Below are 19,109 nucleotides of genomic sequence, written 5' to 3'. Positions count from 1 at the left end.
TGCCTGCAAGTCTAAGGAAGTCTTCACAGGTTTGCTATAGTAATGTAACAATTTATGTAATACCTAGATTTTTCTCTTTAAAATCTTTGCATCATACATACCTATATATCTATTTACACACATTTGATACACAGTACATTCATTTTGTCCATTTTTACCCTTGAAAATGAAAGTCTCTGCAGAAAATATAATCGTCCCATACCGTTTTGGCACACAATAGCATTAAAGTCCTTGTACCACTGGTTGTTTTCAGATTCAAGAATGTAATAACAATATCAGATTAGGGGCATTACAGCAAATTTATATTTACAGCATATTATTCTATGTGGTATATTCATAAGAAATGCTAAAAAATAAAACCCACATAAGTTTAACCTGATCATTTAGTGCTAAAGAGCATTATTTTGATATTTGTATCTGACCAAACCACAACAACAGACAATTTACCTGTTCCCATCTAAATGGTGGTACATTCCAGTCTAATCCACCATTAAACTTACACAATGCTCCTTTAAATTAATCTCTAGTTGTAAATTGAAAAACAGTCGTTCCACAGTCTTCAGTCCTCACTTGGATTGTCCCTGTCTGAATCCTCCTCCAGTTCATCAGCAGAGTCGGTCATGGGGGGGTATGGTCTCGGCTGGTCCAGGTTGACATATGTGACTTTCAGATTGATGTAGTGCTCCCCCTGCAGGCAGGACAGGATGTGCTGCACCTCTGACACCAGGCTGTGGAAGGAGGGCCTGTGGTCGGGCTCAGGGTCCCAGCACATCAACATCAGGGTGTATCTGAAATAAAAAGAGATGGATTTCAAAACTCAAATTTTTTTTGAGACCAGGGGGATTGGGCCTTCTCTGCAACTGCCCCACCCTCTGGAACTCAGGAACTACATTTAAAATCACATATTAAATAGATACAAAAATGTGAAATGTAAAATCTGTCTTAATATTCTCATCAGGTAGAAAATATATGACAAGAAACTCAACCATTTTTACTTATAGTACGAATGCACTGGATTTCTTGTCAAAAAACAGACTGGTTTCACTTCATGAGGCTCCACTGGCCTGGCTATATTTTCTCGTTATCATTTGGAAAAGATTGCAGTTCTTCCTCCTATCCCAATGATATCAAGAGATGGCAATCATTCCTATTACACAGTCACCAGGCACACATTCAAGAAGGGAAATTGCTAAAAAAAAACAAAAACAAAAACAACAATAACTTATTTTAGTTTTATTTTACTCATGCAAAACCTCACTTAAATCTTCTATATAAACAATATAATAATAATAATAATAATAATAATAATAATAATAATAATAAAGCATTTGATGGACATGGATGGATTTTATGGACAAGGATGCTTAAATAAGAGAGTGACCAAACATGGATAAGGTGGACAAACATATAGCCTTATTGTAAATCCTCCAGGCACTACAGACACAGATGGTTTCCTCTACTGATGAATTTAGACTCCATCTTGCACATGAATCCAAATAAATACACCCGTGAAAACTAAAGAAACACACAGAGAAAACAATAATTAACTTAATAAAAAATAAAGTACATTCGACAATTTACTTCCTGAAAATAAAACAGACAAAAACTAACCTCGTTGGCTGTGCACCGAGAGGAATATATCTTTAAACTTCAACTTAATTATCTGCTTTAAATCATGTCACTTTTCTCATTCTGACGAGCCTTACTCCGTGTGTACACAGACCTTACGCTGCGCTACTGCGCCCTCTAGTGACAATTGACAAAATTACATCAAAATATTATAATACAAATGAAAACACATAAAAAGTAAAACGTAGCAGTTACATTTATTTTTTTATTTTATTTTCAATAGGCTTGTATAGGATTATATGGTTTATGAATAATTAAACAAGACCAAAAAAGAGTATAGGAGAAGCAGGACAGATTTAGTAGGCCACAATAGATTATTAGGCCTACGGAAATGTTTTTTTTTTTTACAAAAATATATATAATTTAACTGAAAAAAATATTACTATATTTTTGGCGCCTTTTGGAGGCACATTGGGCCGTTAACCTGGAAACACAACTCCCGCCTCAAACCGTCAGACTGCGGCCACAAGACTCTGGACAATCCCAGTGTTTATTAGCTACTGTCAAATTCATCAAAACCGTCAGTCATGGTACGTTTTTTTCTTTGCTTTTTGGCATTTCATTGTGTATTCATCTTTTTTTGTTTATTTTTTTTTAAACGTCCATTGAATTCGATTAACTGGCGTTAGCTAAGTTTAGTTCAGATGTTTTGTGTCTTTGTGCTAAATAATGATCATGTGTGAGGTGTTAGGGTGTATGTAGTATTTTTGGGGGTAATTTTGAGTTTGCACTAGACAATGATTAAATAACCACACAAACTCAGATTTGATGAACTTTTATGTATTTTCCTGCTTTTTATGGCCTGAGGCCATTTGTACCGTTGCCCCTAGCAACAGTTAAAGCTTTGTATTTGTGATTGCATCAACAATACACTGCCTTCAAAGTTATAACCTTTTATAATAATGACACAAATGCAACGATTTATAAACTTCGGTCAAGAGTTATCAGTATTTTTATAATACTTGTGATGTGATATTAGTGCTAACTGCTAACATCACTGCCTTTACTAGCTAAGCACAGTGTTACTTTTATTACTATTTTATTAGAATTGAAACACGCTGTAAATATGTTTCTAGCTGCCTCCAACAGTATTTCACATTTTGTATGATCTGTGTTTCAGCGTGAGTGTATCTCCATCCACGTGGGGCAGGCTGGTGGTCAGATTGGAAACTCTTGCTGGGAGCTTTATTGTCTGGAACATGGCATTCAACCTGACGGACAGCTGCCCAGTGAAAAGACTGTGGGAGGAGGAGACGACTCTTTCAACACCTTTTTCAGTGAAACGGGAGCGGGAAAATATGTGCCCAGAACCGTGTTTGTGGACCTGGAGCCAACTGTAATAGGTAAAGTCAGATTTTAAAGCACTTTTTAAGTCAGTTGTTGGTACTTGGGTTATTACTAAAATGACTACTGCCATTTCGCATCTAATGTATTTGTAGATGAGGTGCGTACCGGAACCTATCGTCAGCTATTCCACCCTGAGCAACTCATCACTGGAAAGGAAGATGCTGCTAACAACTATGCTCGTGGGCATTACACAGTTGGAAAAGAAATGATTGATCTTGTATTGGATAGAACCCGAAAACTGGTGGGTAAATTTTTATTCACTGTATACTGTGTTTTATGTTTTGGTCATACGTTATGGTTGTTAAATGTATGATGTTATATCTCCTATCTGTCATTAGGCTGACCAGTGCACTGGTCTCCAAGGCTTCCTGGTGTTCCGCAGCTTTGGCGGTGGAACTGGCTCTGGCTTTACGTCTTTGCTGATGGAGCGTCTTTCTGTCGACTATGGAGTTCTCCATCTACCCTTCTCCGCAACTGTCCACTGCTGTGGTGGAGCCCTACAACTCCATCCTGACCACCCACAGCACCCTGGAGCATTCAGACTGTGCCTTCATGGTCGATAATGAAGCCATCTATGACATCTGCTGCAGAAACCTTGATATTGAGCGCCCAACCTACACCAATTTGAACAGGCTCATGAGTCAGATTGTGTCCTCCATTACAGCTTCTCTTCACTTTGATGGTGCTCTCAATGTAGATCTCACCGAGTTTCAGACCAACTTAGTGCCATATCCTCGGATTCATTTCCCTTTGGCCACCTATGCCCCAATCATCTCTGCTGAGAAGGCTTTTCATGAGCAACTGACAGTGGCTGAAATAACCAACGCCTGCTTTGAGCCTGCCAACCAGATGGTCAAATGTGACCCTCGCCACGGCAAGTACATGGCCTGCTGCCTGCTTTACCGTGGGGCTGTGGTTCCCAAAGATGTCAACTCCGCTATTGCCTCCATTAAGACCTATCCAGTTTGTAGACTGGTGTCCCACAGGTTTCAAGGTGGGCATCAACTTCCAACCTCCCACTGTGGTCCCTGGAAGAGACCTGGCCAGAGTGCAGAGGGCCGTGTGCATGATGAGCAACACCACGGCCATCGCTGAGGCCTGGGCTCGGCTCGACCACAAGTTTGATCTGATGTACGCCAAGCGTGCCTTTGTACACTGGTACGTAGGAGAAGGGATGGAGGAGGGAGAGTTCTCTGAGGCCAGAGAGGACATGGCTGCTCTAGAGAAGGATTATGAAGAAGTGGGTGCTGATTCCATGGAGGGAGAAGAAGAGGGCGAGGAATATTAACTTGTTTTAAAATGTGAAAAACTGTCCCATGTTCTGTTTGTGAAAATGTTTAGTAGCTCTGCTCCAGCGGGTGTTTCCACAGCGCCACAGAGAGACCTAGCACAGGCTCCACCAGCGGCTCCAGCCTCAGCGCCGCGGCCAGGTCCCTCAGGTCCCTCCGTTCTGATACTGGGCTCCTCCTTGGTCAGACACGTGAGGGTGAAAAATGGCTACACGTCTTGTCACCCAGGTACCCTCGTCCAGGACATCACAAACTCCGCCCCCAACATCCTACGTCAGCATGCCACAGTTAACACAGTTGTGATTCATGTTGGAACTAATGATCTCCGTTTGCAGCAGTCAGAAACACTTAAGGACCACTTCTTAACTCTCATCTCCACCATCCATAGTCTAAATAAAAAATGCATAATCTCCGGCCCACTCACCCCACCTCGCTTTGGAGACATCAAATTCAGCCGCTTAAGACAACTTCGCATCTGGCTCAAATCCTTCTGCACCACCACCTTCTTCATCCAAATCTCCATGATTCATTTCTTTTTTCCCAGAACATACAGCTCACAATAGAATCTACATGACGGTTTTCTCCAGAAACCCCATCACCATCGTCCACGCCATCAATAGAATCATCACATCATATCCCGGTAATTTTCAGCAGAGAGCGGCCTATTCACAAAAACTCTTACAATCGTACAGTTAACATCAATAATTTATCACAGCTCACCAAAATTAATTTATCAAAGATTCCTCCTACTCATCCTCCTTCAACAATAAACATGGCACTTTTAAATGTCCGCTCTCTGCTGAACAAAGCTTTTATTGTCAATGACTTAATTTTAGACCACAAACTTGACTGTCTCTTTTTAACGGAAACTTGGTTGGGTGGAGACGGACCGGTTGTTCTCAATGAGGCCTCCCCCTCTGATTTTAACTATGCTTTTTCAATTAGGGGTAGTAAAAGGGGAGGTGGCACTGCTTCTATATGTTCAAGTACTCTGGCCACCAAACCTATTTTATTTAATCATTTTACAAGTTTCGAATACCACGCAGTTGTTTTTAATAACCCACAAATTTTAGCAGTAACAATTTACAGACCACCAAAAAAGTGCAGTATTTTTATCAATGAATTTTCGGAATTTTTATCAATTCTACATAATTCTTACAATATGATTATTTTAACTGGTGATTTTAATTTACATGTAGATATTTTAGACCCTGTTGCAAGCGAATTTTTAAATGTTCTTAATTACATGGATTTTACCCAGCATGTGACAGCCAACTCACAACAGAGGACACACTCTGGACTTGGTCATCACTCATGGCCTGTCTGCGAGTGTGTCCTCTGTTGTTGACCTGGCTGTGTCAGATCATTTCTGTGTGTTTTTTAATATTACTGGTTTTATTCACCGGGAGACCTCTGTGAGAACTGTGAGGAAGCGTCATCTTACCCCTGAAGAGGCCGCAAATTTTATTCAAATTTTAGAGAACACTCCTCCAATTGTTTTACCTGCCTCCTGTGATTTTATTGTTGATGATTTTAACAGCAAACTTCAATCCACTTTAGATACAGTTGCTCCTCTTAAATTAAGCAAGGCCCCCTCCAAACCTGCGGCACCATGGAAAACTGAATCAATAAAACAACTTAAACGAAATTGGAACTGGAGACAGGCATCAGGGTCAGTGTCAGAGTGCTACTGTAAGCTTCTTTTAGACTGGGTGTTAAAGTGCATATGACAGTTTTTTATGCTTGAGCAAATTTGTTATTTCAGAAGAGCGTATCACACTGGTAGCCCTTCGTATGACTCAGTGCCCATGAAGTAGCTCTCAGTTTCAAAAATGTTGGTGACCCCTGGTCTAAATAGTGCTTTTTTACTATGGTATCAGAATCAGCATTCAGCATCAAGTCTATTCCTTAGTATCAAAATAGATTTTTACATTTTAGTATCATGACAGCACACAGAATGCTCAATGTGTGGTGCAAATGTGTGTGAGTTGTGGCATTACCAGTAGCAGCGGCCCTTCCTCCTCCACAGATGGTCCGGTCAGTAGGTCGCGCCACCTCCACCTCCTCGGTCATCTTGGCGAATTGCATCACCAACTGCACCACACAAAGTTTCACATTTCTAAATCATGACTTCACGTTCAAAATGGACTGTGAGCTTTTGAGTGACGATTAAGGTTACTGGCTCCCACATTTAAAACAAGGTTGTACTTTGCTTTATTTACCGTGTGAAGGGCCTATATTATGCTAATTTTTGTATCTGTTATGTTGTATCCTCATCAAATACACAGTTGCATTTTCTTTCATTCACACGTTTATAACAAGAACCCTGCATATTGTGTTCATATGCAGTATATAGCAATTCAATTTATGCTACAAATAGTTAACATTAAAACTACCACTTAATGACATAAGAAGGTGGAACAGAGGGTTACTCAAACTTGTGTGAATGAAACTAAACACAACTAAAGTTATGTTTTTGAGGAGGTAACAGCAGTATAACATGGCTAAAAGCTCATGAGTAAATTTATCTGTAATATAGGACCTTCAATCCCACTTACAAGGTAGTCTCTGGGGAAAATTCAAACTGTGCTTTCTTGGGCTCAGACAGTTATGAATAGTAAAATCCCATCAGGTCTCCAGCAGTTTTAACAGTGCAAAAGCCATCCCGTAACTTCTTCTGAGCATCTTCTGAGTACTACTAACACATGGCTGTAAAGCATGTTTGTGATATTACAAAATACTTTTTTTTTTTCATGGTTCTTTCATGGTTTGTAAAGTTGTTGTGTACAGTTTTGTATCACGTTTTTGTATATTTATGGAGAATTGTCGGGTGGGAGCATGGGTGATGTAGGGTTGTGGGTGGAGCCTTGAACAAAATCTTACATCTAACTGTAAAGAGGGTTTAAATGGGGCATGGGAGAGCACCAAAATGCTCAAACATGCATGGATGACATCTAAAACCTCTTCAGGTATGTTTTTGACAAGGGAACAAGATTATAACTTGGTAGATGGAAAAAAAAAAGATTTTGCATAATGCTTCCTCCTTAAGTTCCTGTTGTGTATGAGATTTTACCGTGAGCACCTCCGAGTGGGAGTGAGCAGTGTTGTTCTAGAGCTGTTTTTACCTTGCTCTCCACGTAGTCGACTTCCTTTGGGTTGACACAGACCACCATTTGAATTGTGCCCCCCCCCCCCCCTCCAAAGTAGTTTTTAAACAGATGTGTTAATTTGGAGTTTCTGTAAGGCACCATCTGAAATATGTTGCTCCTCTGACCAGCGGTTCAGAGGGCATATGCCTCGCTGAAATAAGCCTGTAAGCAGAAGAGTAGACAGAGAGCACGTTTTGAGCTGCATTTATTTCAGAGAGGATTAATTCTTCCTCTGCACATCACATGACAATCCATATATATAACATTGATATTTACACACATTGACAACAGTGAACACACATTTTTTTAACACCAATTTTACAAAAAAATTGATTCATGTTTTCATCTTTAACTCATTTGAACCTTTCTAACAATAACCCATGACATGTTTAGCCAATTCACCCAGTTTCACAAATTGACAATCCCGCAAGTGTCCACAAGATGGCGCCGGTGTCTTCCCGCCCAACATGACCATGTGCTTAACATACCTCTGCCACAGCCCTTCAGGTACCTGGCCACAAACTCAAAATGTACACTCTATGCCACATAACCCATAAAAAGAACAAAGCACTTTTTATCTGGCCAACTACTATATCTCTCATTCTACTTCCGGGACAGAAGATTGTCCATGGTTGCTTCATTTTATCAGAGGTTGACACAAGAGGATTTTCTGACCTCACAAGCGCCATTTATCACATATAAAGCGAGTTGTAGAGTGAACCATACATGCTTCCCTGAGGCGGCTGCCTGTGGCTCCGGTCCTCTTGGTGCGCTCACTTCCTGCTAGGTCTACCAGAAACAACTTGCTCACACTCGCCTGGTTTCTGTCCTGTGAATGAAGCATCGGGATCAACATCCCAGAGTACCATAGCAAAAACACAATCATAACACAGAATAAGACAGGCCTAACACACATAACACCGGCCTAAAGAGGCTCCATACAGAACAAAAGAGCAGCGTGACACCTGCAGTATGTGGTCTCTGCCTGCATCCAGAGGCGCTTGGGCCAGCTTTAGGGTGAAAATGCCGTGGGAGCGACTCGACTCAGGGTTCAGTGGAGTGTTGGCGATTGTCCTTTTTTGACCTGAAATCAGCACAATGAAATGTTAGTATTCAAACACTTCTGTATCCTAAATTAAAAGAAACTTTTTATGACATAACTTGTTTTTTTTTTTACAATCATCTGATAGTGCAACAAGTAGTCCTGCACAATTTTATAAATTTTCTGAAAAGTTATTATTGCCATTAGATTTGCAGTTTATTTATAAATCAAGACTTCACAGTGCACGATTTACACAAGTCTGTATTGGGAGTCAGTAACACAGTAATAAAAACTGCTAAACTAATACAAGAATTGTAGACCCCAATAGGTTTATGCCCTCATAAAGACTAATAGATAATATATTAACACAGCCTGTTCATGTGGTGCTGGCTGAGAAAACAATACCTTTCCAGAGGACTTCGAAAGCCACATCTTTTTAAAAAGATGGGTTAATTTGCTGTTTCTGTAAGGCACCATCTGAAATATGTTGCTCCTCTGACCAGCGGTTCAGAGGACATATGCCTCGCTGAAATAAGCCTGTAAGCAGAAGAGTAGACAGAGAGCACGTTTTGAGCTGCATTTATTTCAGAGAGGATTAATTCTTCCTCTGCACATCACATGACAATCCATATATATAACATTGATATTTACACACATTGACAACAGTGAACACACATTTTATTAACACCAATTTTACAAAAAAATTGATTCATGTTTTCATCTTTAACTCATTTGAACCTTTCTAACAATAACCCATGACATGTTTAGCCAATTCACCCAGTTTCACAAATTGACAATCCCGCAAGTGTCCACAAGATGGCGCCGGTGTCTTCCCGCCCAACATGACCATGTGCTTAACACACCTCTGCCACAGCCCTTCAGGTACCTGGCCACAAACTCAAAATGTACACTCAATGCCACATAACCCATAAAAAGAATGTTTCACAATTGTCACAAATCACATAACTCCAGCGTGTCCTTAACTGTTTGACCTAATTTGACCCACGCTGCACTTCTACACATGACCCTTAGCTCCACAGGATAGCCCAGCACCGCCACAATGTGCTCCAAAACCTCTCTAACTTTTGTTCCACACCTACCACGACACTCAGTTCAACCTTCGACCTCCCACACTCTGATACTTGACATAAAACTAATAATCCTGGTGTTACAAACCTGTAAGCAGAAAAGTAGACAGAGAGCACGTTTTGAGCTGCATTTATTTCAGAGAGGATTGATTCTTCCTCTGCAGTGCTCAAGTCTACTTTCTGCTACACTGCGCGATATTCGCCATCTACTGGCCACTGAAGGAAATACACTTTTTAACTTGAAATAGATAATGGAACCACATGACTTGTAAAATAAAATTTTAAAGGGGTGTCTGGTTTTCCGGCCTCTACAAATACAAGCATCATTTAAACATTAGACAATATGAACATGACAAAAGAAATACCCTCTTGTCTAACCTTATTAGTGCCGCACATCTGGTTCTCTCGCAGCACCTCCATACAGCTCCTCAAAGTCATCAGAGACTGGTTAATATTGCCTGAAGAGATATAGACATTTTTGAAACCCATATGTGGCTAAAATGCTTCAATACTACGCAAAGTTTAAAAGGTTTATAAAGTTTATGAGTCTAGTTATGTTCCAATGCAGCCTTGACCTCTTTTGTAGTATCTGTGCACATTTAGTCTGTGTCTCTCTTGAGCCCTTACCCCACTGGAGCCTATCTCAACATTTCTAGATTTTCACTTTGGATATTCATTTTGAACAGGCAAAAGTCCTCCTAAAATCGTTCAAATCAAGACAGAATAATTTGACTAAACCGATAAATACGGCAAAGTTATAGGAGCGCAGTAACACGTAATTTCCTTCTATGAGGCACCCACTTCAAAAGAACCATTTAAAAATGTCCAATAGATAACACTGATTACTAAATCTGAAAAACAAAGCACTTTTTATCTGGCCAACTACTATATCTCTCATTCTACTTCCGGGACAGAAGATTGTCCATGGTTGCTTCATTTTATCAGAGATTGACACAGGAGGATTTTCTGACCTCACAAGCGCCATGTATCACACATAAAGCGAGTTGTAGAGTGAACCATACATGCTTCCCTGAGGCGGCTGCCTGTGGCTCCAGTCCTCTTGGTGCGCTCACTTCCTCCCAGGTCTACCAGAAACAACTTGCTCACACTCGCCTGGTTTCTGTCCTGTGAATGAAGCATCGGCATCAACATCCCAGAGTACCATAGCAAAAACACACCATGAACATACCTGTATGTTCAATCACTAGCAGAGTGCCCTCCAGTGACTGTCAGCCAGTAAAAATCTATAAATTAGCAGCACCGTTGTATAGGCCGCAAGGTTCAAAGTGTGGGAAAAAAGTCACAGCTTATAGTCCAAAATGTACGGTATACACACAAAACACACAGGGAAACACAAATGAGAGTAATCAACAGTAACACACACGCGCAGGACCTAGTTCAGCTTAAGCCGGTCACATACAGATGAAGGACATATTGGAGGAAGTATCACTTATGATAGATTGCATAGTGATGGATTCAAAATATATATTCAAGTTATATTATGTTATCTCACTGTTCATTTTAAAGGTACTGTAATGTAATGTTCACTCTTTATTTAGTCATTACTATTAGTTATAGTCAGTTCACTACTTTATTTAGTCATTATATTCAATTATGTAAACTATGTAATCTGCACTAATGTTTGTTCTTGAGTCTTGCAGAAAATGTCTTTTGAAAGTGCAGGATCCCACGGGAAGAAGGTCACTGTGAAACTGAAACAGAAACATCATGGGAGGATGTTTTGTGGAAAGAGTGACCTTCTGGAAATGCAAAAACAAAATATATTTCTCTGTGAATTTTGTCATATGTTTTTACACTGCTTGCCCCTCCCCCCCTTCAGATGTGTATGTAACTAGGGTTCCCTAACTTTAATAAAAGAGGTGAAAGACGGTTTGGGCCCCAGAGAGGGTGGTGGTTTGTAACTGGGGTTTTTTGCCTCTCCGCTCTTTCTCCTCAATATTGAGACAAAATAATCTCTCTTGTCTTCTCTTCTCTTTTGAACTCTAATATAGGTTGTGAACCTATCACATAGACAGCCACCAAAGCATCTCAGTTAAGCCAATTAGTGAGGAGCTACATGCAGGTTTAGGGTTAAGATTCATGGGGTGGATGGACTATGGGAGAGCAGCTATAGCCATGTTTAGGCTGCAAAAAGTGTCGTGTACCACATACATGAACTCTTTGTTTCGCACAGGAGTTTCACCATCAAGCCACCTGACAAAAACAAGGTGCAAGAGTGAATTCTTTAAATGGAACTAGAAGGTCAAGGTAGTGATGGAATATATGGAGTAGTTTAAATACAAATTCAGTTGTTAATAGGTACACAATGCAACTTTTCAGGTAGGGAGTTCATCACCTACTTGTCTTATTGAGATATTATCACATGACATCGAATGTTCCACAATATGGTGTTAAACAACTTGTATATCTTGAATTAATCCTTTTTTTCATGATTGAAAAAACAAAACAAAAAAACATGCACTCTTATTGCGAGGGGGGTTGGCTCTCCACAGATGTGCACTATTGCCAGGCCTGTGGCATCAACGGCTTGTTTCTATGGAGATGGAACGGTTGAATGTCATATTGTAGAACACTGTCTCCATGGAGAGAAAAGGTGGCAGATCCTCTATCACAAGTTATGCAGAGCCCTTTTAAAGAATGTTTTTATATTAAGAAAAAAATCCAGATGAACATGTGGAAAGACACCGTTTAGTGTCTTTTCCACATAGACACCGTTTAGTGTCTTTCCACATAAATAACCTTAGTGGAGAACACACTGTAGAATCTTACTTTGGTCTGATTGGGTCAATCAGACTCCTCCAGCAGGTCATAGATCTCATTGTTATAGATTTCGATGTATGACACAAAGACACTGTAACAGCTGTATTCATCCATCTTGGCACTGATCATGTCTGCAACGTTAGGGTCTGCCTTCTGCCTACAAACACATGGATAGGAAGGGTTCCAATTAAACCAATTTCAACCATACTGGGAATTAAGACTCTTTTCAGTGCCCTCTCAAATGTCTCTCTGTCCACAGTGCATATTTGAAATATGACCAAGAATCAATTACTTAATATAATAGCTTAAATAAATATTGTTTACCTTGAGGAGGGAGTCATGGGCGCATTTGGCTGCTGGCTATCACGCTTTTGCCTTTCCAAGAGAACCTCCACAGTGTTCTGGATCTCCATCCCATTTTTATCATCTGGTTTGAACACCTAACAAGTAATCATTTACAATTGTTTTAATGTTTGTACTATAATGTATTAAAAGTCTTGAAAACTGCTCTGTATTGTATAAGAATCATACAAGTCTTTTGGCCTGAAAGGGGCTGATGCTGTTAAAAAGCATATCCAGGGAGCGAGGGAGGAGTCCACTTTCTCCAGGTGAGCCAGTCATGGTGAATGTCTTACCACTTCCAGTGACACCATACGTGAACAGCAGACCTACAAGATGTATGTACAAAGATTTTTGTTACATTGCAACTACCGTATTTTCCAGACCACAAGTCGCACTTTTTTCATAGTTCTATTGTTATTATAACTTGGCTTTAAAGATAAAATGTCTGTTCTTGATCTTGGATTTTGTAAAATAAATTTCCCCAAAAAATGGTAGTCCAATGCAAAAATTTTTTCTTCATTATTATGCATTTTTTTGCTGGTGAGACTTATACTCCGAAGCAACGTATAGTCTGAAAAATACGGTAATTCATAACATTTGAAAACTACATATACCAAAATAATGTCATATTTGAGTTATTAGTTGACAGTGTTGCTCTTATATAGGATTATATAGGATTGTTATAGTTGGAGATTTCAACATACATCTAGATAACGGCAGTGATTGCCTCAGTAATGCTTTTGGCGCACTCCTGGATGGGATCGGTTTCACCCAGAGTGTGAATAAGCCGACTGTCACAATCACACTCTAGATCTCGTTCTAACCTACGGTATTGAGATTAATGATCTAATTGTCCTTCCTCAAAACCCTATACTCTCTGACCATTTCTTAATTACCTTTTATACTAAAAGACTATCCAGTCCCACAGAAAAAAACTATAATGAAAATAACATTATCAGATAAATCGGTTACAGAGTTTAAAGAAATTATTGAGCCATTACTGAAAGATATGTCATGTGACAATGACAATAATTTTAATCCAATTGTCACTGATCAATTGGTTGACAGAACAATGCTCACCTTAAAATTTGCTCTCGATGTTGTAGCTCCGCTAAAACAGAAAAGCATTAAACCAAGACCTCCGGCTGGTACACGTTACAGCTCAGGACACTCAAACAACATGTAAGACGCACAGAGAAACTTTGGCGCCGCTCGCGCTCTGAGCAGTCTCTGAAGGCATGGAAGCTCTGCCTGCTCACTTATAAGGCCACTCTGCGGAAAGCCCGAACTAGATACTATTCAAATCTAATAGAAGTAAACAAAAATAACCCCAGATTTCTGTTCAGCACTGTAGCCAGGCTGACAAACTCCCACACTTCTAATGAGTCTCTTATCCCCTCGAACATTAGTTGTGATGACTTTCTTCACTTCTTCGATTACAAAATTACAACCATTAGAAACAAAATCAACAAAGCTACTCCTAAAATCAGCTCTGAGCTAATCCAGTCTGTAATACCAATATCCCACATAGATCCTCTAATAATATTAAATAAATTTACTCCTGTTGATGAGGTGGAGATTACCTCAGCCATCATGTCGTCCAAACCATCAACCTGTATGCTCGACCCTATTCCAATCAGACTCCTCAAAGAAGCCCTCCCCCTAATAATAGATTCCATCCATAGCATAATAAATATGTCGTTAGGAAATGGCTACGTTCCTCAGTCCTTTAAGTATGCTGTGATTAAACCCCTTTTGAAAAAACCTAATCTAAATCCTGATGAACTAGTCAACTATAGACCTATCTCTAATCTTCCCTTCCTCTCAAAAATTCTAGAACGAGTGGTGGTGAAACAGCTCTGCCACCACCTGCAGGACAATAATATATTTGAAAAATTTCAATCTGGATTCAGAGCTCACCACGGCACAGAGACTGCACTGCTTAAAGTAACAAATGACTTACTACTAGCTGCTGATAACGGGCTGGCTTCAGTCCTGGTCCTACTGCACCTCAGTGCAGCGTTTGACACCATTGATCACAACATTCTACTGCAGAGGTTAGAATGTGACATTGGAATCAGAGGGACCGCCCTCAAATGGTTTAAATCCTATCTATCAGATAGGTACCAGTTTGTTAGTTTAAACCAGAGCACCTCTCCCTGTTCTAAAGTAGCCTGTGGTGTTCCACAAGGATCTGTGCTTGGTCCAATCCTATTTACTCTGTATATGTTGCCATTGGGTAACATTATCAGAAAACATGGCATAAATTTTCACTGCTATGCTGATGACACTCAGCTGTACTTATCAATGAAACCAAATCAGACTGATCAAATAGATAAACTCAGTGCCTGTGTGAAGGACATCAAAACCTGGATGACCTTGAATTACCTGCTCTTAAATCCTGAAAAAACAGAGGTCATTGTCGTTGGTCCCAAAGGTCAAAGAGATTCTCTGTCGGACCAGATAATCTCACTTGACAATGTGAGTATAGCTTCTAGCCCTACTGTAAAAAATCTTGGAGTCCTATTTGATCAAAATCTCTCATTCACAGCCCATATAAACCTAGCTTGTAAAACCGCATACTTTCACCGGCGAAATATAACTAAAATTAGAAATATTTTACCTAAAAACGATGCTGAAAAACTCATCCATGCATTTGTTACTTCCAGACTTGATTACTGTAATTCTCTGCTCACCGCCTGCCCCAAAAGTACTATAAGGAGCCTCCAGTTGGTCCAAAATGCAGCGGCCAGAGTCCTAACAGGAACTAAAAGAAGAGACCACATCAGTCCTGTATTAAAATATCTCCACTGGCTTCCTGTCGAGCTTAGAATCAAATTCAAAGTCCTCCTCCTGACATACAAAGCCCTAAACGGTATGGCCCCATCCTATCTGCAAGATGCTATTGTCCCGTACCAGCCAAACAGAGCACTCCGCTCTCAGAATGCAGGACTATTAGTGGTTCCTAGAGTGTCCAAAAGTACAGTGGGAGGGAGAGCATTCAGTTACCAAGCTCCTGTGCTATGGAATCAACTCCCTGCTGATGCTAAACAGGCCCCCACAGTCTCTGTATTTAAGACCAGGCTTAAAACCTTCCTCTTCGGTATAGCATATGACCAGGTTACATAGTGAGGGAGTTAGGGACATTAAAACCCGGGATAAGACAGGCTGCAGTAGGAGATAACTAGCTGGGGGAAGTATGGCAACCTGAGCACTATCCTCTGCTTTGTCCTATTTTCTCATCAGCAATGCTATTCACATGTTGTCCCCTGTCCCACTCCCCCTGTGGAGTGTATCTCTTTCAGATGCCCCGATGACAGCTGGACACTCTCCTCCTCCCCACCTGGCCCTCCTCCTCGCCCGGCTCTCCTCCTCCTCGTCTGGTCTTCCTCCTCCTCGCCTGGCCGATTTTTCTTGTTCTGTCTGATTTTTCCTGTTGTTTTGTTTTTGTGTGTAGGCAGCACGGTGGCTGAGTGGCTCATGTCTCACAGCAGAAGGTTTGGTTGGATCCCCGGGTCGCCAGGCCTTTCTGTGTGGAGTTTTTCATGTTTCTCCCCGTGTCTGGATGGGTTTCCTCCGGGTACTCCGGTTTCCCCCATCAACCAAAACATGAACGCCCAACTGTTGTTGTGATTTTGGGCGTTACAAAAATAAATGAATTGAACTGAATTGAATTATATCCAGTATAGATTTAGATTGATTTGAATGAATTTGAGTTCTGATATTTAAAATGAACACTCACCATTTTTTCTATGAATAAGGTCATCGACAAGAGGCTTGGCTACATCCTCAAACAGTTCAACTTGACTGGTATTAACTCCAAATACTTTACTGAAGGAGTACTGCATCTAATAAGAAGAAAAGACAGAATGTTAGATACAGCTCGAATCCCCTGGTCCATCTTCATTTCTGACCCATTTATTAGGGCTGTAGTCCTGTAGTCGTTTGATTCATGAGTCGAGTGTGTCTTAGTCCACTAGTTCCCCACCTTTGTCTTGAGCACCCCCTAACTGTTGTCCCACATCGAGTACCCCATATTAACAGTACTGGAGTTTCACTAATAAAATTAATCCTACAGAAGTAGTAATAATAAAAGCCAAAGTTAAATCTATCAACTGGACAAAACGAGAGTGAAGACGTTTTGCTGCTTAGAACTCTTCAGTTCTGGTCAGATTGCTGGTCGACACTGCCTTATATCTAAATGGAGGGGCTACCTACACTGAAACTGTAAACAGCGATTGTCTCCAGTTTCAGGCTTTTACAATGGATCAGACCTGGATGAATGAGGGATTACACAGACATCCTACAGAAATATTCTTAAGGATGTAAACTGTGCTATTTATTTTAAATCTGAAATCATTCCAAGTACCTCCTGGGAAGTGCTCACGTACCCTAGGGATCCCCATACGTCTGGTTGGGAAACACTGGTTAAGTCGGCCAAAATTCGACTAACAGAAAGAAGTTAGTGAGTTGGCAAAATCTGGTATTGTGTGGTATTTTTATGTAAAAAGTCAGATTAAGCTCATGATTGGCAAGTTGAATCCGTTTTTATACAAATACAAACTTTTCGTGTAAATGGTAGCTTTTGTATGAACTCCTCTGCAAGTGTAGTCTTAGATATATGTAATGGCTTTAAGACCTTTTGCCACGGCCCCTTTTCAGTCTAAGTAATCAATTGCAGGGACATGTCTGTAGTCAACTATAGCCTACTCATTACCTCTTTGTATTCTCCATTACAGTTGGCCTTTAGTCCGTCTGGAGCATGCAGCTGAATGGTGGTGTTACTGATCATTTCAACACAGCATTCCTGTTCATTCAGTCCCAGAGGACGGATCCGGCAGTATACCTTCATAAGCAAACAGATGAAAAACAACAAAGGGCAAAATATTTATCTGATTGGGCCCAAAGCATATTACTTTGTAGGTGTCAACCATTTTTACATCCAAAAACCCATAAAACAAAGCAGTTTGGCGTGTCGATTATCTACAGTGTGGGGTTACAGTCACAATATCTACACTACCAGTCAAACGTTTGGACACACTTTTTCATTTAAGTTTGTTTTTTTTTACTTTCATGATTATGTACACTGTAGATTCTCATTGAAGGGATCAACACTATGAATGACACATGTGGAACGTAGCAAACCAAAAAATAAACTCAAAATATTTCAAAACTTGTTTTAGATTTTTTTTTAAGTCACCCTTTGCTTTGATTTCTTTTGCACTTTTGGCATTTCTTGACCCTAATGCGGCACAGCTATGAAGTGAAAACCATTTCATTTAAGTTCATCATGAAGCTCACTGACGAGGACAAGGTTTTGCAGTGCTGTCGACAGGTGGATACTAAGATTTAAAAAAAAAAAAAATTGAAACAATATTTAATAGTGTTATTTCACTTTTTTCTTTACTACTATACAGCTTACATAATATATTATTTCTGCATGTATATGTTTACTGCTGGTTGGTCTGGTCTTCTGCAGGAGGAGCCCTCGTCACCACCAGCTCTGTGGGAACAAACACAAGACACGAGAAGAGTGGGAGCAGAAAACACAATATCTGATCCCTAACATTTTATTTATGTTTTTTTGTTTGCTTGCTTCACACTAAAACACAAGAACCACACTATTTACATGCTATTTACAACAGAAATCACAGAATGATCACTAATACACACAGCACTATACTTAACATCAGGCATATTTTGGCAGATTTCTTAATTGTTGTTTTTTTTTAAGTTTTTTTAATTTTGTTATTTCACACTAAAACACAAGAACCACACTATTTACAACAAAACACTTATGTATATTATGATACAGTGTCATAGTTAGTTGGTATCTGTGGAGTCAGAAATGACAGAAAACGGGACATGGATGATCTGAGGGCCCCTGCAATAGCAGCCGCAAGCGTAGCAAAGGGAGCAAGGAGAGCCTTAGCAGGAGGAGCAGAGAGGGCCTTAGCAGGAGGAGCAACACGGGGTTTAGCATAAGGAACAGGGCGGGCCTTAGCAACACGAATACGGAGTCGCTTAGCGGGAGGAGGACGGAGGGGCATGGAGGGGGCAGCAGGGAGGGGCATGGTGGGGGCGAAGGGGGTGGGCAAGGCGGTGGTGGTGGGGAGGGGCATAGCATGAGTAGCGGGGAGGGGCATGGCACGAGCACCAGGAAGGGACATAGTGGGAGGTGCAAGGAGGACTTTAGCAGGAGGAGCAACACGGGGTTTAGCATAAGGAACAGGGCGGGCCTTAGCAACACGAATACGGAGGGTCTTAGCGGGAGGAGCAGGGAGGGGAATGGAGGGGGCAGCAGGGAAGGGCATGGCAGGGGCAATAGGGGTGGGCATGGCAGGGGTGGCAGGAACAGGCATGGCAGGGGCAGCGGGGAGGAGCATGGCGGGGGCAGCAGGGGTGGGCATGGCGGGAGCGGACGGGGTGGGCATGGCGGGAG

General features: G+C 40.8%; 1 protein-coding gene and 1 pseudogene across 1 annotated transcript; one reads left to right on the top strand and one right to left on the bottom strand.

Moving 5' to 3' along the window:
- The first annotated feature begins 1,386 nt into the window (after window positions 1-1,386).
- Window positions 1,387-4,264, top strand: LOC117373797 (tubulin alpha-1C chain-like; annotated as a pseudogene).
- A 3,439-nt stretch (window positions 4,265-7,703) lies between these two features.
- LOC117373796 (kinesin-like protein KIF23) lies at window positions 7,704-17,601 on the bottom strand. Its single transcript, XM_055223183.1, is given in 14 exon segments — window positions 7,704-8,243; window positions 8,380-8,498; window positions 8,862-8,884; window positions 9,699-9,727; window positions 9,923-10,002; window positions 10,567-10,669; window positions 11,710-11,758; window positions 12,335-12,355; window positions 12,357-12,482; window positions 12,650-12,765; window positions 12,857-12,993; window positions 16,410-16,515; window positions 17,385-17,513; window positions 17,584-17,601. Coding segments are annotated over 14 exon segments (1,209 nt in total). The 3' UTR covers window positions 7,704-8,090.
- Window positions 17,602-19,109: the final 1,508 nt, after the last annotated feature.

Source organism: Periophthalmus magnuspinnatus, chromosome 7 (genome assembly GCF_009829125.3).
Source record: "Periophthalmus magnuspinnatus isolate fPerMag1 chromosome 7, fPerMag1.2.pri, whole genome shotgun sequence".
Taxonomy (NCBI): domain Eukaryota; kingdom Metazoa; phylum Chordata; class Actinopteri; order Gobiiformes; family Gobiidae; genus Periophthalmus; species Periophthalmus magnuspinnatus.
The sequence above is the reverse complement of the archived record's forward strand: the minus strand, read 5'-3'. Positions and strand labels throughout refer to the sequence as shown.